The following is a 22,586-nucleotide window of genomic DNA, read 5'->3' on the forward strand; positions in this document are numbered from 1 at the left end:
ACATGAACAAAATGTGTTACTGTATATGGGTAAAGGGTTGTGAGTTGGGCATGGTATGCCATCACTGGGATAAAATCATCTCATACTTTTCAGCTTAGTAATTGCACAAGTTACATAAACGCCACTAAATCCAGTGTAGCAAATAGAGCGTATATAATTAAAGCTGTGTTATGGTAATGCAGTTGATACGCTGATGTATAGTATGGCTAAAAAATATCATTGAAATGCTTAATGACCACCAGTCTGACCTGATGGACGAGGTCATGGCTACTGTGTGCAGTGAAGTTCTTTTCCAGAACTCTTATCCCTCTAATTTGCATTAATGGAAACAGATAGTGCAGTTGAAAAGCCCTGATAAAAACCATGGTGAAAAGGGGCACCGTCCCATTTCCTGAGGAGTAGAAAGTAAAGTTCTCTTCTCTCTTTCTCTTCTTTCTTCTTCGTTTTTTTTCAAACAGCCACAACTTTCTTCAATCTCATTAACCTCCAGTACAGCACCATCTCAGAGTTCTGCACGGGGGACACCTGTCAAGCCATGACGGCCTGCAATACGTAAGTAGCACTCCTCTCTCGTTCTCTTTCTCTTCCTCTCCTCTTCGGTGTACCGATTCATTATTCATCCCTCCATCCTCCTGAGCCATGCAGAGCAGGCAACAGAACACCCTGCTGCCCTGCTCTGGGTGACAGTCTGAGATGAGACTCGGCGGGGGTGAACAGGGACTCGCTTGTGTGTCCGTCCGACTGACCTCGATGAGGGAGCGTGGAACTCGGTGTTCTTGCCCTTGTTCTGCTAAGAGAGATTAGGGGTCTAGATAAGAAGGGGCTCCCACGGGACGTGCTGGGGTCAGCGGGTCAGCACAATTAGCCATTTCCTGAAATATTTCCTGCAAGCACAGAGGTGACAGGAAATGTGCAGATGGTCTGATGGTGGGTCCTCCTGCTGATGGTGGTAAGTGTGCACAGTGTCCAGGGATGGAAGAGTTGCTGTAGTCTGGGAAAATCTGCTTAAATATATAAGTGTGGTTGCGACCACTGGCTATAGGGCCAGTTTGGGGCCGGACATTAAGGATTAAGCCTGGTCCTACACTAAAAGAAACCTTCAGCGAAGATCTCGACTGAAAAAGAGCTCTTAGTCCAGCACTAGGCTCAATCCACGTATAAGAAACAGGTCCTGAGTGTTCTTGAACAGGCCACCCTGTAATTTCTTACTGGGAGGCCAAAAGGGGGGGGGGGGGGGGGGGGGATATTTCGTAATATCTCTCATAAAGTTTTTGAATCTACTCCAACTTCTCAGTCTCTGGGATGCCTTTGTTCTGTCATGAGCCACTTTCTGACAGCTAAATATATATGTGACTTAGCAATTGACACCGCAAATAAAAGGACCTTGCAAGTGGACTGTAGCCTGGGGGAAAATGGTTCACTACAAAAAGCTGAACTGTTTTCTCAACTGGCCTGACAGGTTGGAGCACACTTGCCCAGTGGTTCCTCCCAGAAGAGCTGTCTACCCTCCTCAAAGACAAACTGTCCTAATCTTCTCACCACCATGAGGAATTCCAGCTATGACGGCTAAGATGAACATGCTGTCAGTGTGCTAAAGAAAAACATAGATTACACACTTGATAGTGAGATCCTACACATCTTGCTCTTATCTTAAATGTTCACTTGGCAGCAGATTTTTTAATTTATTTTTTTAAAGTGGGAGTCCTTGAGAGAGAATTCATGTACCTAAGGAGCCGCCCACAATATTTCCCAACTCACCTGGTAGTCTTAAGAGTAGTAGTCAAGCTAGTAATGTCTTATCAAAAACAGTTTTATTGTGGCTTAATGTTTTCCCTCATTAAAAGCACTTCTTCCCATTGCTACTTCACAAACATGATTGCAGCATTAAAACATGAGCTATGCAGAAATCTGCCAGATGACATTTATCAACACAGCAATTTCCTCCAGACCGCAAATGTTTGTCCTGACGTGCTTCACAATGCCCTGGATGAACCCACCAAATGACCCCACTGCTCACGTCCACCAATCGGCTAACAGCAGGTTGCGATACCGACATGTGATAGGTCGGGGGATATGCGCTGTGCAGGGTGGGGAAGTTTTAGTCTGAGAACGTGAGCCACCGTCTGAGAATGTGGCGGTCAGTGAGCACCTCCCCTGTCCGAGGCCGACCCATCACTCAGGAGCAGGATTAGGACCCTGCCCAGCACTGATGGATATCTCTGCCCTGTCTCATCCTAATCACCCACACAGTCTTGTCACTCATCTACTCAAGTCATTAGAAAAAAACAAAAAGAGTATTCGTGTGTGTGTGTGTGTGTGTGTGTGTGTGTGTGTGAGCGAGCGAATAGACTACATGTTCTAAATCTACCTCATGCTGACCACTAAGATCCCTCCCTGGACAAAGAAAACTAAACATTAAATGTAAGACTGCAGGATTAAGAATAGTAGGAAACTGGCTTACACTTGAGGGCAGGGTGATGCCGTGCGGTGCGTTGCTGTGCCATGCCCTCTTCTCGAGGCTGTGCCCGTTGGGCACGCTGCCAGGCCACACAGGTGGAGCACCTTTCCATCCTGTGTTTTCCAGCAGGGCCTTTATCTCCTTCTGCTGCCTCCACTGCTGCTGTTCGCCAAGCCAAACGCGCACACACACACATACACGCACACACACACACACACACACACGCACGCACGCCACCCCCTTACCCAACAGCTAAGGAATGTTCCCCTTCGCAGATCGGCGCTGTGAAAGGCGGTCTGTTCGGGAAGTGCTCAGCTGCTTGCTGAGGCTGATGGGATAGCCGGGGCTATATTTAGGAGAGCCAGATGTGCTCGCGCTGTTGCAGAGGTGGCGTACAGAGCACTGCTCCTGCCCCAGGGCTCCTTACCTGCTGCTGCCCGCTCCTGGTCCCCGAGACGTAGAGACGTCAATGGATGACGTCTAGACCTGAGGTGAAAGCAGCCATTGTGTCAAGAGCACTCTGTTTTATGAAGACCATATGGCCACCACACATGGAGAGAGCTGGAGATAAATGGCCTTTGACTTGTAAAAGTCAGTGGTTCATTAGGTAATCGTTTCTGATGTATGCTCAATTGTATTGTTTTCTAGAATATATAGGGCGCGGAAAATGATTTTCCTAAGCCTGTCGGAGTAGACTCAGCAGAATCTGTTTGAGTGGTGGGGTATGTGTGTTTGGGCCCCTGTAGGCCGATCTTGCTAATAGACTGAGTCGGACTCGGCACTGCCCAGATCAGCGCGATGCTATCGGCCTGCCCGCAAGCACTTACGGGAACAGTCCTCGGGCCGGGCTGGAGCCTCTAATCAAATGGGTGTTTCCATCTCCTTGCCATCAGCCCAGCCACTTATTTGTTGTGGACGTGTATTTTTAGTGCGTTTCCTCACTGTGTCTACAAGATCTCCTTTTAACATGGAATTTCCATAACGAGAAGAGTAAGAAAGGGTGCGAGCGTGTCCATACTCCATAGACAGGTGTTCCTTCTCGTGCCCCCCCCCACCCCCACCACTGTCTTGTTTGGAACAGAAGCAAGAATCCAGAGCTCTTTCTGGCACTTTGCAGCTTCTTGTAGCTTTTTAAGAGGGGCCAGTCCAAACAGTGGTGGAGCTGGAGAAGATCTCCCAGCACTGCTGCCATTTGAGCACCCTGAAAGAGTGCGGCTTGCCTGTCTGGAGAAATGCTAACAACGTAATTCAAGGCCTAGACCTGGACTGGACTGCAAATAACCCATGCTCAAAAGAATACACAAAGTGGTGCCGACTACTTTTGTGTCTCTGTGTGTGTGTGTGTCTGCATTTTAAGGCTAATTCTGTTTTCACTTAACCACATTTCTGCCTGTACATTTATATTTCGGTGTTGTTAGTTAAACAAGTGTCGACAGTCTACAGTGTGCCCTTGTGTTTATTTATACCTAGTGTACACAAACATGTATACAGCATCTCCCCTTCACTGTAAATTGGTGTGGATAAAAATGTCTTGTAAATGACTACATGCAATGTAAATGTTTGTTTTTCAGGGTATACTACTGGTATGATGAGAAGGGGAAGAAGACGAAATGCACAGCGCCACAGTATGTAGACTTTGTCATGAGCCTGGTACAAAAACTGGTCACAGACGAAGACATCTTCCCAACAAAATATGGTGAGTGTTGGTGCACACTGCCACCTAGTGTGCCAATCCAGCAATGTCAATGGACATTCAGTGATGTAAGCAATGATTCAAGTCTAAAATGCAAGCAATATGACTTATTTCATAAGTAACAATTCCAGACAAAATAATAATTAATAGGGTTTGAAAATGCTGGCATCCTTATGTAACGTCAATACAGAGGACAAATGGAGTTCTGTATGTAGCAACTGACAATATTTCATACTGTGTGAATTAATTGTCTGTATGATGATGTTGGAAACACAAGGGATTGGAGATCTCTTCCTGCCTATTTTTTGTATGTGCAGCACATTGGAGTTAACATTACTCACAGGATTTTAAAATTACCCAGGTTGTCGGAAAATACTATTACATTTGTAATCTCTAAGGCCCTCTAGTGGCAAACTCTAGCAACTTCACTTTGTGGAAAGGTACTACCAGTTTTGAAAGTACAGTTTTTACTGTGAAATGTATTAATCCAAGCTATTTAATTTGCCTCCCACAGGTAAAGAGTTCCCCAATGCCTTTGAGACGCTGGTGAAAAAGATCTGTCGGTATCTCTTTCACGTGCTGGCTCACATCTACTGGTCCCACTACAGGGAGTCGGTGGCCATGGACCTGCACGGACACTTGAACACACTTTACACACATTTTATTGTATTTATAAGGGAATTCAACCTGGTGGACCCCAAGGAGACCTCCATCATGGACGACTTGTCCGAGGTCCTCTGCACGCCGCTACCCCCCCGCACAGAACCACGTCACCGAGAGATGAACCGGGCCCCCGGCGCACGCCTGCCGAGCCGCAGGAGGAGGAGGACCCCGGAGGACGAAGGCCAGAGCGCACCCCCAGCCCCGAGACTTGCTCGCGGCCGAGAGGGGGACTCAGAGACCTTCCACTCTCCGACTCATTTGCTATCTTTAGGACCCTGCCAGCAGACGGGACTGGCCGGGCAGCAGGAAACGCTGTGAGCTTTTTCACCCACTTTACCAGCCCGCCCACCTGGCCACCCCCACTGCCCCACCACAGAGGCCCTCCCACCTACTGACCCACCCAGCCAGGTCAAAACTGCAGACCATCCTAGACTCTCTCCCACTTTTATTTATTTATGTTTGGACATCTTTGTTCCCCTCCCTCTCCCTCTCCCTACTCCCACCTCCTGATCTTCTCTTTCCTTTTCCCATTCTGAGGGCGTCTGTTCTACCTTTCTCCCCTCCTGTTGGGGTGGTGGCACTGCCTCTTCTGTTGTTCTGTCGTGTAATGTTAGATTGCGAGACCTGACAGTGTGGTGTTTTGGTTCTGCCATGGCGGCGTTATATATCTCGGCACGGGTGCCAGGATTGGGGGGGGTGGCACCATGCCAACCGCACCCATCTCTACTGACGCTCCTGACTGGAGCAACGATTCTTTCACTCTCTCTCTCCCATCCCTTGTTTTGGTTTTCATTTTGTTTTTTGGGACAATGGAAGTGTGTGTGTGCGCGTGTGTGTGTGCTAGACTTCCTTTCCTCTTTAAGGCATGTGAGCAACTCTGGGGTCCCATGAGGCCCTTGTCACTCTTAAGGCCGTGCCAGCGACCAATGTCCACCGCACCGCACCCCACCCTCCAGTGCACCCCCTCCCACGTGGACAGCCCTCTGCCCAGCTTGCGCTGGACCTCTGGGGGAAGATTGGAGCACTGCGCTGTGCTCTTAGGCTGTGGGACTTTGACCAGTGTTTGTCTGTAGGGCTGTCTGACCCAAGATGGCACACGAGGGCATCCTGAAACCCCACTGGAGTGGCCAGGCACAATGACAATGACATTGGTATATGTCTGCAGATTAGAATGTTAGAAGAGAGAAGAGCCCTGGTCAAAGTGGGGTCGAAGGGAATCGGTCAAGCCCAGAAGCCCTTCCTCGGATGCAATATCCTGTCTGTGGACACTGGGGATGGTGGCGCATTGTGAATGCAGGAGAATGCAGACATTCTCTCATGATTGGAGTTAAAACATGGTTTTACCTCTCGATCATGAAAAAAACAAACATGTTAAATTTAAAATAATAGATATAAATAGATCTAAATCATGTCTTCACAGAACTAATTGTATGGAAGTGTAATATCCCCAAAACAGAGAGGATTGAGGTTTACCCTGCATCACTGTACAAAGCGTCACAAACTGGATTCTGGTTGGCGAGTTGGTTTGTGTTATAAAGATAAGCACCCTTTCCCCCAGTTTTATTTATTTTTAAAGTGTTTTAGTTTGACATTTGCAGGGTCTTCAGTTCTGGCTTTCATTTGTATGTATTTTAATAATGCCTAAGTTAAAAGCAATTTAATATTTTAAGCTCTGCGAATTATAACCTAATAAAATATTTAAAAATGTTGCAAATGTGTGGTTCTTATAAGGAGGAGATTGACATTGTGTGTAACTGTTTTCTCTTTGTCTATTAAAGGGAACATACGGGTACTCCAACTTCCAACTATTTTTTTTACTTTATAATTATAGTACCCTAACTGATCATCAGTGTTTCCTTACAAAGTAAATCAACAGATGAAAGTTGTTAACTTTTACAACAACAAAAAAATTGGAAGAGAAAACAAAGAAATCAGACACGCAATCAGCTGTATTCCATTGGGTTTCACTCCTAAATTTCCATAGGTCTACATACGGTACACATATACTGTCCCTGATAATCAGTGCAAGTAGGCCTATTTGCGAAAAAAACCGTAATGGGGAAACATTTGTCATGCAACAAATAGGCCACCAATTGGAAGAGACTGGGTTCTGCCTTGGCACAAAAACCTTTCATTCGTCGCTGATCATCAAAAGTCCTGGTTAGTTCATGGTCTCCCGGGCAACACCGGGAGGTCGACGTCTGATCGTATTCCGCAATGTCTCCCCCCTTTTGAGACGGAAGGAAACTCCCCCTTCGTCTATTGTCCTGGCACTGCAACTCGGCGTGGGCACCTTCACCGTGTTGCCAAATTTGGAGTAATCCACTGCATATACTCCCTCCTCTTCGGTCACAATTGAGACGAATCTCTGTCCCCAGTAAATCTCATCTGACAGATAAGATGTTCTTGCTTGGGTTGTGATACCAGTGGTTTCAACCACTCCCTCTAAAAGCACAACAACCTCTAAGTCCACGTCTTCCAGGTCGGATTCTGACAAATCATACAGAGGACTGTTTTTGTCAATCACATGAGTGATGATTAGAGGGGAAACGAGGAAGATACCATTAGCACAGTTATCTAACTCAATGTCTATTTGATTGAGAGGAATTATTTCTCCCTCTGGTGTGGTGTTTTTTCTTATTACTTGCATTTTGACAGATGCACTGATGATCATGCTTTTCCGCAGGTCTCCAACGCGAACCATGAAGCATAGTTTATTATTCCTGATTGCTATGACCGCATGTTTGCTGAAAATGAGCGTCTCCGCTCGCCTGTTGGCTTGTGCGGTCTTCATGAAAATGCAGCCCAACATAATAGCATTAACCACCAAACCCACTATATTCTGGATAATTAGCACTGCAATGGCAGAGATGCACTCCTCGGTGATCATGCGCCCGCCAAAACCGATAGTAACTTGCACTTCTATTGAGAATAGAAAAGCAGAGGCAAAAGAATTAATGCTCGTGACGCACGGAATAAAATCGTCTCCTTTCTGGTCCAAGTCTCCATGTGCAAAAGCAATTAGCCACCAAATCATACCAAACAGTAACCAACTGCACAGAAATGACATGGTAAATATCAAAAGAGTATGTAACCATTTTAGGTCGACTAAAGTAGTAAAGACGTCCAGCAAAAAGCGTCCTTGTTCTCTTATATTCGTGTGAGCAACATTGCAAGTCCCATTCTTGTCAACGAATCTGGCTTTCCTTTGCTTCGTTTCAAACCTTGTCTGAAAGACGTCCTCTGCCAATCGAGTCAAGACAAAATCGTCCGCAATAAGAGCCTTTCTTGACAACATGATGATAACTTACAGGAGGCAGAAACGTGTAATGCAGTTTGCGCAGGGTAGATAGTTCGGCTTCATAAAGCTCGCGATGCGCGTCTCCAACTCTGGATAACTCTTTCACAAACTTGTTCATCCAAGTAGCCGCTGACTCAGAAAAGTGTGGTCATGCCAACTAAAACTATAAGCCTATGTGATTCTACCACGGCACATGAGTGGATAGAAATCCACTCCAATATTTTTTGTCCGTAGTATTCCCATGGAGAGTGACTCCTGCGAGTGTGTCTCGCCTTAAAGAGTCTTCATGCAGTTGGTCGGTGCAATTTACTTTGCCCTGCCTAGCATGTCTAGTCGCTTATCAGCTGAGCTGGTGATCCGAGGCAGCTGAGGTGCTGAGTGACTCCAATCCTATCCAACAATCTTGGCTTCCTCACTTCTATTAGAAGACGCGTGTGACGTGAAAGTGACCACACATTACAGGTGCAGTACTTGGTTTATTTAATAGTTGTCCCAAAAACAGACTCATGACATGTCGGACCACCTGTCCTTGAGTCTGGGAATCTACTAATATACAACTTAACTGAGCTGTAAATGTACAGTATAGGCTATTCTCCCTGATTTTCCAGTCCAAAGTCTATTTCCTCTGGGCATTAACAACAACTTTATTGTATAAAGACAAAATATGTTTTATTGCCAACAATATACAAATTATCAACAAATATACAAACAAATGTTATCTTAAAAAAAGTTCTCTTCTCAGTCAATCCATCATTTGTCAGCTCTCACAAAAGACGCAAACACACTGTCTGATTGCTCAATCCATCATTTGTCAGCTCTCACAAAAGACGCAAACACACTGTCTGATTGTCCCAAAAGTACTCCTGGCTCGTCATATTCCACAATGACTCCACGCTTCATCACAATCACCACATCAGAATTCAGTATGGTATTGACACGATGCTGAAAACACAAAGATTTCAGTTTATGTATCGTGAATAGAATACTGATAACAAAATGTTGCAATAGAGACTAATACAGCGTATAGAGCAAATGTTACTTACCGCTATGGTGACGACAGTCCTATCTGCAAAGGCCGTCATGACAACTTTTTGCAGAATGCTTTCCTGTTGAAGCAGAGATAGGGTCTATAATTAGCTGATTGACATAAGGCTGTGCTGAAGCCCTGTCCACAATGCTGACCTCCTACAGTCTGTCATTTCATTGTCTTACTCTTAGCTAATGCAATAGAAGGTGAAATTCATATAAAGGCAATGGTTAAATTGACCATGGTTCACTATATATATAACCCCAAATCAGAAAAAGTTCAGACATTGTGTAAAATGCAAATAAAAACTTGTAAACCCATATTTAGCAGCAAAAAGGATGAGTCCATGATTTCCAAAAAGAATTGCACATTTTGATTGGTCTAATCACAGGACCTTTTTTCATGTTACCTCAGTCCATTATAAACAAGCTCAGGCTCAGATAAGATGGTGGTATTTCTGTATCATGTATAAATACAAGTTTGGCTGTTAAAAAGTAAAAAAAGTAAAGTTTACACTAGCATTTCTGAATTGAGTATCAAACTGTGCTCATAGACAATGGTTATCAGAAGTGTGAGCCCATACAATGATTCTCAATAAAAAAAAAAGATTCTATCCCTTGTTTGCAAAGATTTATTTGGGTTTTCGGAATATTCTAATAATATTATGTAGGGCCTACTGTAGATGATGAACTCCCCAAATATTTCACAATTTAATGTTAAGAAGCATTAATATGACATTATTTCATCATTTGTCCCCACAGGTTTCACAGAGTGATGAACACCTCCACATCTTTACTCCTGAGAGACTCTGCCTCCAGCTATTTTTTTGGTGCCCCCGCCCCAACTTGTTTTGAAACATGTTGCTGTATCATATTCAAAATGAACATATATTTTCCATGAAATAGTGAAATTAGTCATTTTCAACATTTGATGTTGTCTGTGTCTTTTTGCGGCAAAATATACGTTTATGAGATATGCAGATTATTCCATTCTGTTTTATTCACACTTTACACATCGTCCCAACACAACGTCCCAACTTTATACAACGTCCCAACTTTGTCTGATTTGGGGTTGTGTATGTAATAATTACGTAATGCTCTAACATATTGACACCAGCAGATGTGGCTGTTCATATAATGTGTTCATGTAATATTGAAATGCATCTTACCGTGGCCATGTCTATTGAAGCAGTGGCCTCGTCCATGATCAAGATGCTACTCTTTCGCACAAATGCTCTCGCAAGACAGAACAGCTGACGCTGACCTTGGCTAAAGTTTTCTCCCCCTTCTGTTACCATCGAATCTACAACACGAGAGAAGAGGCGTTGACAAAAAATACTGTACAAAAAGCACATAGCCAGAGTGAAAGTGTCATCTAACTTTTATCAAGTACAACTTTTTAAGGAGATGGTAGAAGCACAGTGTGTATTGAAGGTTAGTCATGTAGAAGAATGTCACCTTGTCAGATCAGCCAGCAGTGATGTTCTGTAACCTAATGTTCTGTAATAACTCCTAGCTCTAACAAACCACTCCACACAGACTATTAAATCTCTGTGGCAACTCTACCTAAGGCTATGGACCCTTTCAAGAGAGTTCCATTATCAGCATCATAGTTGGCCCCACAAGACTTCCTTTTTAACATTCCATATGTTATCTTAATGCAGAGGAAGTAGATTGGGGCCCAAATAGAACGTTCAAGCATTGTTTTTGTTCTGAATCAGCCTGTACAGTTTATGACATCCTCCTCTATGACATTAGGACATTTACTAAAGGCTCTGAAAGAGTGAGGATTTGAAACCCACTCAGGCCTAGGGAACAATCTGTAACATAGTAGTGTATTAAAATAGCCCATGGATACTAATGCTACTGAAGTATATTTTTATGCAGTCATTTTTCAAAAAATATGTAAATTTATCTTATTGGTCATCACGTTTGTCTTACCAAGGCCACCAGGCAGAGCCTTGACCACTGGCATGAGCTGGGCGATCTCCAGAGCCTCCCACAACATCCTGTCTGAGGCCTTCCTCTCAGGGTCTAAGTTAAACCTACAGAGCAGACAGAGGGGATGTGAGGATGGTTAGAGAGAGAGAAACACATGAACAAAATCAATTATGTGTGAATGAGCCTGTATGTTATCCATGGGTGAGATGTTGCAAAGTATGAAGGTGTAGCATAGATTCTTTTCAGGTTATATTTTTAGGACACAGTAGTGAAATTATGTTTATATATGAAATTATGAATATGTATGGGTATATGGCTAACATAAATAGCTTACTGAATGCTATAGACGACAGGCAGTATGTTATGATCTACTGGAAAATTCTCAGAGTGTTCATGTCTTTATTGTCCCTGTTATGTCAGGAGGCCTATTCTAGAACAAATCAACACCTGGATGTCTCAAAATTTTCTTCAGCTGAACAAAGAAAAAACTGAAGTAATTATATTTGGTAAAAATGAGGAAAGACTTAGGGTTGCCACTCTCCTTGACACAAAAGGGTTGAAGGCAAAGGATACTGTTAAAAATCTTGGTGTATTAATTGACAGTGATCTAAATTTTAACAGCCACATGAAAGCGATAACTAAATCAGCTTTTTACCACCTCAAAAATATTGCCAAACTCAGAGGGCTGATGTCAAAACATGACTTAGAAAAACTCATTCATGCATTTATCTCCAGCAGGGTTGATTACTGCAATGGACTGTTCACAGGCCTTCCTAAAAAGACTATTAAACAGCTTCAGGTGATACAAAATGCAGCAGCTAGGACTCTAACAAAAACTAAAAGAACTGACCACATTACTCCAATTCTCCTTGCACTGGCTTCCAGTAAGTCACAGAATTGACTTTAAAGCACTATTGCTTGTTTATAAATCAGTAAATGGAGCAGGACCTAAATACTTGTCAGACATGCTTCAGCAGTACACACCTTCTCGTCCTCTCAGGTCCCAGGTGAAAAACCTGCTAGTAAAACCTACAGTTAGAACTAAACATGGTGAAGCAGCTTTTAGCTGCTATGCGGCTCAGCTGTGGATCCAACTTTCGGATGACATTAAAAAGGCCCCAACTGTAACCAGTTTTAAATCTAGACTTAAGACCAAACTGTTCTCAGATGCTTTCTGCTAACTGTGCCGAGTTACAAATTCTGAATCTGCCTTGATAATTATTCTACTTTTGTCTTTTATTACTTTTTTTTACTACTTTTGCCTTTGTTTTTGCTTACTAATTATTCTTTATTTTTAAATGATTTTACCTTGTGTTTTATGTTTTATTTTTATTTTTACCTTTTAACTATTCTTTGACTATATTGCCCTTCTATGCTTTTATTTGTTATTATTGTTTGGTTTTGTTTATGTAAAGCACATTGAATGACCTCTGTGTATGAAATGTGCTATATAAATAAACTTGACTTGACTTGACTTGACTATTCTAATCTCACACCAGAGAGGGATTTCCTACCCTGCACAGTGATGACAGAATGGCCATGGCAGTTAACATAGCTGTTTATTGTATTTTAGCTTGGAGTAGAGCCGGGGCACACAACAGGGATTAATGACTTACAAATGCTCACCGAATGGTCCCGCTGAACATGAAAGGATCCTGCAGAATGATTGAAAAGCGTGACCTTAGAATCTGGAGTGGGAGCTTAGCTATGTTGATCCCATCTACTATAATTTGTCCTAAGGAAGATATGAAAAACACCTGGATTAAAAATTCACCAACCAAACAGAAAACGTGAGACCAATTCTCCATCTCTCTGTCTTTTGTCTTTCTCTCTAATACGCCCAAACATTTTTATTAATTTTACTGTAAAAGCATGAAAGTCCAGTCCAGTCCAGTTGATGTCCAGTGAAGCAATACAAACCTTCAAACGTGTCCACCATTCTGAACAGAGCCAGGGAGAAAGAGGACTTTCCACTTCCTGTTCTGCCACAGATCCCAACCTACGGAGGCACGTTTAGTCTGTCACTTACTGCATCACACCTTTAAAGTAAAGCAACACAATGTAGTTTTGTACCTTAAAGTTATGGTTTCAAACTCACTGTGAACACATTTGGTACACTGACTTGTAGGGAGAATTGAGTCTCTGTCATTGCCACTGCATACTCAGAATGCCTGCACTGTGTAACTTGTAAAGTGGTGGAGTGGGTCATGAAGTGCTGTTGCACTGTGTAACTTGTAAAGTGGTGGAGTGGGTCATGAAGTGCTATTGCACTGTGTAACTTGTAAAGTGGTGGAGTGGGTCATGAAGTGCTATTGCACTGTGTAACTTGTAAAGTGGTGGAGCAGGTCATGAATTGACCCTTTTCATCATCTTTTAACATACTGGGTAGGGTACCCACTTGAGCATCATTTTCTAATGAACAGGGTTCCATGAAGGTCTACTGGACTGCCCTGCACATTTAAAATATTACACTGAAAGGGGTACCCTGTACATTGAAAGTGACAACAAGGGGTAAATACCAATTCTTGACATTTGTACAGTAATGTCACTCCTACAATAAGGTGACCATATTTTCACCGGTGTTTTGCATGGTAAGGATGAACCTCTGTCTGGTACCTTCTGACCAGGTCGGATGTGAGTGTTGACATGCTTCAGGGCTGGCTTTAGTCCACTGGCGTAACGCACACTCAGGTTCTCGATGTTGATCTCACCGCGCTGCGGCCACTTGGCTGGTACTTGTGCTGGTGCTGTGAGACACACACACACACACACACACACACACACACACACACAAACACCGCCCCCAAACACACACACACACGCACGCACGCACGCACGCACACACACACAAAAGACACAAAAAACACAAAAGGAAATTCAGTGAAGTACTGTTACAATTATGAGAGATGGCACATTGTTTAGCAGGCTCTTAAAACACTCCACCACCACCACTTCATTGACACAGCATCTTTCACAGCATCAGGACAGAACTCCTGTTCACTGTCAGTAAGCACAGCTACTGTCTGCTCTGTAACTCACTCATGAGCCCCTGATTGGGCTCTGGGTCCGTCTGCAGGAGGCTGCTGATCCTCTTCACACAGCCCAGCTGCACCTCCATGTCTGCCAAGTTACGCACCATCCAGTTCAGGTAATTGGACACCTACAGGTATAAACAGTGGCTTAAGTTATCACATGCCATTGGCTTATCACAAGGCTTTCACACATGAGTACTATAAAATGCCTGGTGTAACTGTTTAGATTATACAATCATGTAGATTAATATAATATATAATATAATGACATGAATTGACATTGAGTTAGAGACATACTGTACCATGAGTGCATATGTCAGGGCTAGCCCAACTTGCCCTGCTGAGAGCTGGCTATGTAGGGAGTTACTAATGGATGCCACCGCAGCAATCAGAACAACGAAAGACCCAATATATTCCTATACAGAGGACACACAGGGGTTTCAGTACAAAATAAATGACTCCTAACATTTGCCAACACACTGCTGAATGATTAATTATTTAAAAGAATAAGAGTCATCATTTCAATATATTATAAAACAAACTTGAATATCACTATTACGAAATTATTATAAATCAGCTATTCATAAAAGACAAAAAAAAATGAAATGACTGAGATGTATTACCATGCGAACTTCTAGCCAGCGATTGGCTGTGGTCAGGAAGAGGGAGGCGATGTTGTTTGCATCTGCATATTCCAGGAGTTTCTTCTTGAATCTTTGTTCATACCTGTAGTACAATAAATAATAACATGGGAAATGTTATTTTCAGTTCATTCATTTTCAGTTTCTTTATTCATTCTGTACATTTTCAAACATATTTTATAAACATTCTGATTATTCTCCAATCTCCACAAAGCTCCAACTCCAGCTGTAGCCTCCATTGCTCTGCTGGCTGGTGTGTGGTAGTGTCACCTGTAGGCGCGGATGGTGATGAGTCCCTCCACAGTCTCAGTGTAGTGGGAGAGCAGAGGGGTCTGGGTGGTGTCCTCCAGCTGCTGAAGATCCCTACACACAGGCAATGCTGATACATTAGCACTGACACGTATTCTTAAAGTCTGTCTGAAGAACATACTGTAGCTTTCTAACCCACATGGGTAACCAATATAAAATGGGGGTGTGCATTCCTTTTGACAACATTATAGGCGTACAGTATAGATGAAGTCAAGTGGGATGCTATAGGTTATTGGCTTGATTGATTGATTCATTCATTCATTTATAGATTGATTTGATTGACTTGATTGATTGACTGATTGCTTGCTTGATTGATTGATTGATTGATTGAGGAATGAATAAACTGAAAAGTTTCTTGTGTGACTAGAGTGGCACTGACCTGGAGGCGACCCGGAAGTACTTCTGTATGAAGTAACAGACGATGCCAAGGGGGGCGAGAGTGATGAGGAAGACCGGAGTGATGTAGGCGATGACCCCGAACGCAGACACACAGAGCAGCGTTGAGCGGCTCAGACACTCCAGGGTGGTGGGGATGTGCTGCAGAACACACACCAGAAACAACAGTCTGCATCGCCCAAACTGATGGTGTTGATACACAGAGCAATGTTTTGGGCAATGCAGCCCAGCCATGTAACTGACCAATGACTTTCTACTAATGAAAAATTATCTGGACAACTTCAATCATTAGCATGCAACTTGTGATCAACCAATCATAACATTAAAAACATGTCACGTTACTGCCCAGCAACACTGGTTTCTGGTTGACAAACATTTGTGTGGCGAGGCATCTAATACATAGAATATAGAGTCCAAGTAAACATTCATACCAAATTTGAAGCACGTGCCTTGAGGCCTTCTTGAGATATTGTGTTCAGAAGATCGGGATGGACAGACATACAGACAACCCGAAAACATAATACAATCGCCAGCGCAGAGGCATAAAAAGTTGGCCCACATATCATCACCTTTAGTGTGGAGGTGGTATGTGAGATCATGTGTTGTGTACTTCTTGCTGGGACACTATAATATCAGAGCACGTGTGTTTAGATTGAGCTGAATGTTCCATTCAGTGCCTGATATGTGAATGGTGGTGTGCTCAGCTCCATTAAAAAACTGTTTACCTGGTCAATAGTGTTGGTATCAGCAGAGAACCTGTTTAATATGTTACCCAGGGGAGTCGTCTCAAAAAGCCTGTTAAATAAACAGATCACAGACACAGAATGATTGCAGTCATGGATTTGTCAATATTCTGGTATCCCTCCACCCTCAACCTCAGCTGGTGAAAAACATCACAGGACAGCATAAACAGCTTGAGCCAAATGGCCTTGACTTTGCCAGAGAAGCACAATAAATGGAGTTCATTATCTGACCAGTGGGTACGGTACAGCCTCGCAGGACACAGCCCTTGTCCAGTCCATTACCCTAAAAAGCAGATGGTGGGGCTGTGAAGCCCAGAGACAACACTGCTCTCCTCTCCTCTCCTCTCCTCTCCTCTCCTCTGCTCGCTGAGTTAAGAGAAATGCAGTGCAAGGGAGAGCACTGCTGCCATAGTGCCAAATACATCACTGACTACTACATCTGAGTGCTAATCTCTTCACTTTCTGACACAGAATATAGATGTTTACCTCTGAGCTTGGCCTGTAATTCTCTTTACTGAGTTATATGACCTCCCCAGGTAGAGGAGACAGCCAACCTCCCCACCCCCACCCCACCCACGCCCCGCCCTGCTCTGGTCATACACTGGCCTACCTCATGGGGGCCAGAATGATGATTTTCAGCAGGTTGCCATGCAGCTCCGTGGCAGCGCGCAGTCCTGTCCACTCGACGGCCACCGAGGTGACCAGACAGAGGACGATACCCAGACAGCAGAGGACGCAGAACACCAGCAGGTAGGGTGAGTGAGTGAAGACGCAGGCCTGCAGGGGAAGACATCTCCGAGTCAGGAACATGATTAGACTATTGGTTTGTTGGTTTGTTTGTTTGTTTATTTGTTTGTTTGTTTACCTAAAGGAGAACACTTTCATCAACATCCAGTACAACAAAAGAAACATCTTCTAGATGGATGTGATGGGGGCAAATCAGACGAGAAGGTACATTTACAAAGGATTGTTTATTTGGCCTGGCTGTAAGACCCCACATCTCCTAAATGAACTCAATGTCACACAGCAGATGTATGTTTGAGAACACGTGTCCATGCATGAGTCACTGTACCCCTTTGAGGGCAAAGATCAGCACAGGTTTCCAGCAAATGAACAAAAGCCTCCACAAGCTAACATATTTATCACCGCTGTGCCTTTTAAGGCATGCTGGCATACTGACAAACACTCTCCTCTCCAAACCAGAGAGGATGTTTGCCAGGGTGATTAACACGTGCAATTAAACTGTTGATCTCCATAAAACAGTGCATCTGTTTTTCAAACCTGTGTTTGAACACTGGGTTATACACAGCTGCCAGCCCCATCAGGAATAACCTATGTATATATATCTGGACGTCTTATGATTTTTTTATCCATATCAAGACAAATTTCAAGACAAACATAAATAAACTGCATCATCAATTACATTGCGGCATTTTAGATTTATAACAGTGGTATAGATTTGATCTAGATGAACTGATGTATTTATAGAATAATGAATAAACGAAAATGTAAACATACACAAAAGATTATTTGCCAGCCGGCACAAAGCTAGCGCTGCTGGGACATGACCCTTTAGTGAGGGTACACTGGACACAGCATGTTCTGAGACGGAGAAGAGAGTTAGAAAAGAGGGAGAGGGAGAGAGAGAGAGAGAGAGAGAGAGAGAGAGAGAGAGAGAGAGAGAGAGAGAGGAACAGCTGTGCAACAGACACAAAGGCCTGGGGGCCATGGGCAAGCATACGGAGGGGTCCAGGGACACAACCAGGAGAGCTCTGGGTGCAGTGCAGTGCAGCTTGCCTAACTTCTAATAGGGCTTATTTTGGGCTCGCGTGTCGCCCTGCCATGGCCCTCCACTCCCACCCTGTACGGTTGATTCCTTTGGGACCAATGACCTGAGCTGGGTGGGACGGGGTGGGCAGAGAGGGGTCTGTCGCTCTGTCATGCACCAACTGTGCTGTAGGCACTTTGTGGAGCTGAAGAGATGACTGTGGGAAATGTGAGGACAACTCGTGCCTCGCAAAGTTATTTACTACTCGCCGAGACCCCCCCGTGCACCTGTTCCCACGTCCAGAGAGCCAGTCGGCCGGCTCGGCCCCAAACTCCCCAGTGGACTGTCTGACTCACTGTGCTGCGTGCTGCAACAAAATGTCAAGAGTGTCAGTTCCCCAGCGGACTCCGCAAAGTCACCTGCCTATAACGCACCTGCTCGGACGTGCAGTTGCCCTCGGCGGCGGCGAGCTTGGCCACGATGACACTGGACGTCCAGTGGGCCAGCCAGTAGTCGATGGCCACCATGAGCGAGTGCTTGGTGAGCTGCGAGACGACGAAGAGCAGCAGGAGCAGCAGGCCGGACGCCCGCAGGTACGCGCTGAACGAGCGCCACGGGATGGTCTCCCTGTGACGCAGCTCCGCCGCCAGGCTGTCCTCGTCCGTCGTAGACTCTGCGGAGAATACCAGACCCCGTCACACGAGAGAACAGACACGACCACTGACACGTAATCACATCTCATCAACACAGCGCTCTGATACCTGCATGGCTATGCCAATCACTAGCATTGAAAGAGATATCAAGTTAATGACTAGAGCCCTGCCACTTCATGTAGTATAACCTTCTTGTACACACAACTGCACAGAATACAGAGAACTGTAATACTATTGGGGTAAATAACAATAACAACAGGCAAACAAATTATTCAGATAAAATGTACCCTCCATTACTTTCCCTTTCTCTACCTGCCTCAGCAGACCTGTGTGTCCTACATAATATAGGTGTTCTGCTCATCCCCCATCTACAGCTGAAGATGTTTAAAGGGGGCGTGAGAAGTGTGCTTGATACTGAATTACAGGTGCATGCTGTTTGTTTGTGGTAAGAGTGAGGGACTAACAGCAGAGGGCTATTCTAGGTTGACCCTGGCTACAGCAGCATGCTTTAGATTCATTCTATATGCATTCAAAGGAGCTGAGTTCAAAGGATAGATGCAGGGAACAAAACACGACCTAGTTCTGTTTCCATACAAAGGGAGTTTTACAGCTTAAATTTAATACTATATTCTATAGGACAATGGATTTAATACTATATTCTATAGGACAATGGATTTAATACTATACTCTATAGGACAATGGATTTAATACTATACTCTATAGGACAATGGCATCGTGCATTTAAATGATTGATTTAGGAACCAGAGATGAAAGGCTGTGGATGGGATGTTTATCAGTTACTGTTTAAACGATAAAATGGATTTTGATGGTTCTTAAAAGTCTCTTTAGATGTAAATTTTATTACTGTATAACTCTACTTACTGTAATCCTCCAATGCACTCATTTTACTATATTATCAAACTGTACTAGCCAGTCTCTTACATTCTTAAATGAGTAATCACATACTATACTTAATAATTATACTATGCTTCGTAATATAGGATAGTGGAAGTAAAATTGAAGAAATCATGTAAGATGCAAATGTATTAAATTAGAATACTATTCAGACTTGGCAACATCTTGATTTCTCGATTGATTAGCATTGTTAAAATATAACTTGGCCAACCGGTTTGTTCACATTCTGCAACTGGCCTAGCTTATCTGTCTGAATTCATTGTGAGTCCCAAACGTTTTGGTACTGTTATCGTTTAAACGTTAAAACATTCACCCACTGAAAGAGGTTTAGAATATTTTAAGAGTACTGTAACATCCCTTAACTACTCTGACTACATGAGGATTTATCTAGTTGATGGACCATGAGAATTAAAATAAACAAGCCTCCATTTTCACAATCAGTTACGGGAACAGTGTTAAGTCTCTTCTCTAAATCTGGTGCTTTTGATGTTTTTTATGGTATTATTTAATGCAGCAGCAATTCTGCAGCATCACCACTAGGTTGGTGTACCAGCTTCTAACAGCAGTAACAGCATCTTAAGTAGACTTAGTCTGCCAAGACCAAGCATACTACCTTGTACTTACAAAAATAAAAATAACTAGTAGTAACTTAATAAAGTAACTTATTTTGAGTTTCCTATCTGAACTGTTGGCACTAAATGTCTTTACTTTTTGAACATCCTTTAGTCTAAACTGTATCTTGACTGAATTGAATTAAATGCAGCCTATTTAATCTGTATCTAGACTAGAACTGTATCTAGTTCATAAATTACCCTATATTTTAATATTAATGATTGTGAAAATGTCCCTCATCCAGTTGGATGCGTATGGGGGGAAATGCCATTTAAAAACCATGCCATTCATTCCAGACCTTTCTGAGCACTACTATCAACACGAGGTGCTGAAGCCATCCCATATGTCCACACATGGGAAGCACACAGAGACGTAGAAAACAACAACAACAACAACAACAACAACAACAACAACAACAACAACAATAAAAAAGTCAACATCAGGGTTCGGCAGAAATTACACAGAAAATACATCAACAGGCTAGCACTACAGCAAAAGCAGCCCCGAATAACCAAATGGGATTCGGGCTACGTGACTCAGTTTAGCAGTGCAGATTTGCTGGGCTTCAGTCATGCTGCTAATTAACCTCGGTCAACTGTAACCAATCTGACCGTGGCTGTACTATCTGCCAGGGCAGTGTCATAGGCTACTGAATTCATGCACTGGAGTCCATGTAAGTGGACTTGCTTTGAAGTTGCTTTCAATTTGCACTGCTAATGTGATTGCTCTATGTAATGACAGCCAATGCTATATGTAATGTACAATTACATATTATTTGTAAGATTTAGTTGCCTCTGGCAAAGATGGTGCACTATCAAAATAACAGCAAAGAAACCAACACCAAAAGCCAAAGATATCTAGTCCTTCAGATCATGATGAAGGTGGTCCCACCTTCATCGTCTTCCTCCTCGTCTCTGGTATGTATGTCTCTTGAGTACATGTTCCTCCGGAAGCTCTTCTTCCTCATCTCACTCGTACTCTCCTTTCCAGCCTCCTGTAACAAACAGAAAAGTTAAGAGTCCCCTGCTAATGCGGGTCCATTCGTCCTGTTGGAGAGGGTGAAGATAGATAGATAGATAGATAGATAGATAGATAGATATATACTTTATTGATCCCCAAGGGGAAATTCAAGTCTGACTGTCTGTCAAGTCTGTCATGGCTCAGTATGTCATGGCTCAGTACTGTATGTCGTGGCTCAGTATGGTGCATCGCGGCGCGTACCTCTCTGTACATGAGTGCCCTCCACTGCTCATACAGCTCTGGCTCTGAGTACTGGATATCTCTCAGTGTGCCTTGGGTCTGCACTGTTCCATCTCTCATTGCAATGATCTGTATTAAGGGACAATGGTTAACAGCCAAGGGCGAGGTATGCTTTGTGAAACTTTGGCAAAAAGACTATTACCACACAGAATATACAATGTAAAAATGCAGAGTAAAAAGTCTATTTTGAGCTTATGCTCGTATACTGCAGGTGTGTTCCTTTAATGATAACTGCATATGATCCAGAGCTCAACTTCCTCCAAAATATCTATTTATATTTTCATAATATATATTATATATTAATATAATATATTTTCATACCCAGTCAGCATGGGGTAGATATTGGAGCTTGTGGGTGACTAGCACTACGGTCCTTTTCTCCCCCCTCAGCATCCTCAGGATGCCCTGCATCATCAGGTGGTCACTCAGGTGGATGTCCAGGGAGGAGAAAGGGTCATCCTGAGGACAACAGCAAACACCTGTAAAGGTATCCAGTCTCCTGTGCTACATATATTATTATCGGTGCCAACGGCCCATGCGTGGTTATACTGTAGTAAGATTTAGTGTAGAGTATTTAACGCTGTTATTTAATGACTAGAAAAGATGCATTGGTGGGGAAAATGTAAAACATAAGCGCACAGTCCCATCATCACCCACCAGGAACACCACGCTGGTCTGCTGGTACAGTGCCCGGGCCACGCTGATGCGTTGGCGCTGCCCGCCGGACAGAATGATGCCCTGGTGAGAGAGTAAATGCCCACGTTACCAGCAGGACCAACAGGACAGTGAGATCTCAGTGTGTGAAGGCAGTCAAATAAAAAGAAAACAAACAGGAAAAATAGTGGAGGACAGAGAGAGACGCAGAGACACAAAACATTACTTTGAGTTTAGCTGATATGACTGCGGTCTCCTGATGATGCTCTGCGGTGGCCACGGAGAGGTGGGGTGGGGGGTTCTGTGTGTGTGTGTGTGTGTGTGTGTGTGGGGGGGGGGGGGGGTGCTGTGTGTGTGTGTGTGTGTGGGGGGGGGGGGGGGGGGGCGGAGGTGCTGTTTGTGTGTGTGTGTGTGGGGTGGGGGTGCTGTGTGTGTGTGTGTGTGTGTGGTGGGGGTTGTGTGTGTGTGTGTGTGTGTGTGGGGGGTGTGCTGTGTGTGTGTGTGTGTGTGGGGTGTGCTGT

At 43.8% G+C, this 22,586-nt stretch overlaps 3 protein-coding genes across 9 annotated transcripts in view; 1 reads left to right on the forward strand and 2 right to left on the reverse strand.

The window, feature by feature from the left end:
* LOC121681516 (MOB kinase activator 2-like) overlaps positions 1-6,523 on the forward strand; it is a 44,742-nt gene extending 38,219 nt beyond the window's left edge. For all 7 annotated transcript variants that reach the window (XM_042061293.1, XM_042061295.1, XM_042061294.1 and 4 more), the window contains 3 exons: positions 459-552; positions 4,030-4,154; positions 4,666-6,523. In XM_042061293.1, coding sequence (XP_041917227.1) covers positions 459-552; positions 4,030-4,154; positions 4,666-5,132 — 686 coding nt within the window. In that variant the 3' untranslated portion in view covers positions 5,133-6,523. The remainder of the gene's footprint in view (positions 1-458; positions 553-4,029; positions 4,155-4,665) is intronic.
* Positions 6,524-6,607: 84 nt separating this feature from the next.
* On the reverse strand, positions 6,608-8,499 carry LOC121681515 (ATP-sensitive inward rectifier potassium channel 11-like). The gene has a single exon (XM_042061288.1). The coding sequence runs from the start codon at positions 8,110-8,112 to the stop codon at positions 6,976-6,978; it is 1,137 nt and encodes a 378-aa protein (XP_041917222.1). The 5' UTR covers positions 8,113-8,499; the 3' UTR covers positions 6,608-6,975.
* A 184-nt stretch (positions 8,500-8,683) lies between these two features.
* Positions 8,684-22,586, reverse strand: part of LOC121681502 (ATP-binding cassette sub-family C member 8-like) — a 34,145-nt gene continuing 20,242 nt past the window's right edge. Inside the window, exons 22-40 of the mRNA XM_042061263.1 lie at positions 22,069-22,149; positions 21,733-21,870; positions 21,373-21,480; positions 21,043-21,145; positions 18,406-18,644; positions 16,814-16,980; positions 16,186-16,255; positions 15,444-15,601; positions 15,026-15,118; positions 14,738-14,840; positions 14,417-14,530; positions 14,122-14,242; positions 13,699-13,829; positions 13,003-13,081; positions 12,709-12,817; positions 11,083-11,186; positions 10,311-10,444; positions 9,159-9,221; positions 8,684-9,057 (exon numbers count right to left, since the gene is read on the reverse strand). Of these exons, the coding sequence (XP_041917197.1) occupies positions 8,920-9,057; positions 9,159-9,221; positions 10,311-10,444; positions 11,083-11,186; positions 12,709-12,817; positions 13,003-13,081; positions 13,699-13,829; positions 14,122-14,242; positions 14,417-14,530; positions 14,738-14,840; positions 15,026-15,118; positions 15,444-15,601; positions 16,186-16,255; positions 16,814-16,980; positions 18,406-18,644; positions 21,043-21,145; positions 21,373-21,480; positions 21,733-21,870; positions 22,069-22,149 (2,253 nt within the window). The 3' untranslated portion in view covers positions 8,684-8,919. The remainder of the gene's footprint in view (positions 9,058-9,158; positions 9,222-10,310; positions 10,445-11,082; positions 11,187-12,708; positions 12,818-13,002; positions 13,082-13,698; positions 13,830-14,121; positions 14,243-14,416; positions 14,531-14,737; positions 14,841-15,025; positions 15,119-15,443; positions 15,602-16,185; positions 16,256-16,813; positions 16,981-18,405; positions 18,645-21,042; positions 21,146-21,372; positions 21,481-21,732; positions 21,871-22,068; positions 22,150-22,586) is intronic.

This window comes from Alosa sapidissima, chromosome 14 (assembly GCF_018492685.1).
Source record: "Alosa sapidissima isolate fAloSap1 chromosome 14, fAloSap1.pri, whole genome shotgun sequence".
NCBI classification, from domain to species: Eukaryota; Metazoa; Chordata; class Actinopteri; order Clupeiformes; family Clupeidae; genus Alosa; species Alosa sapidissima.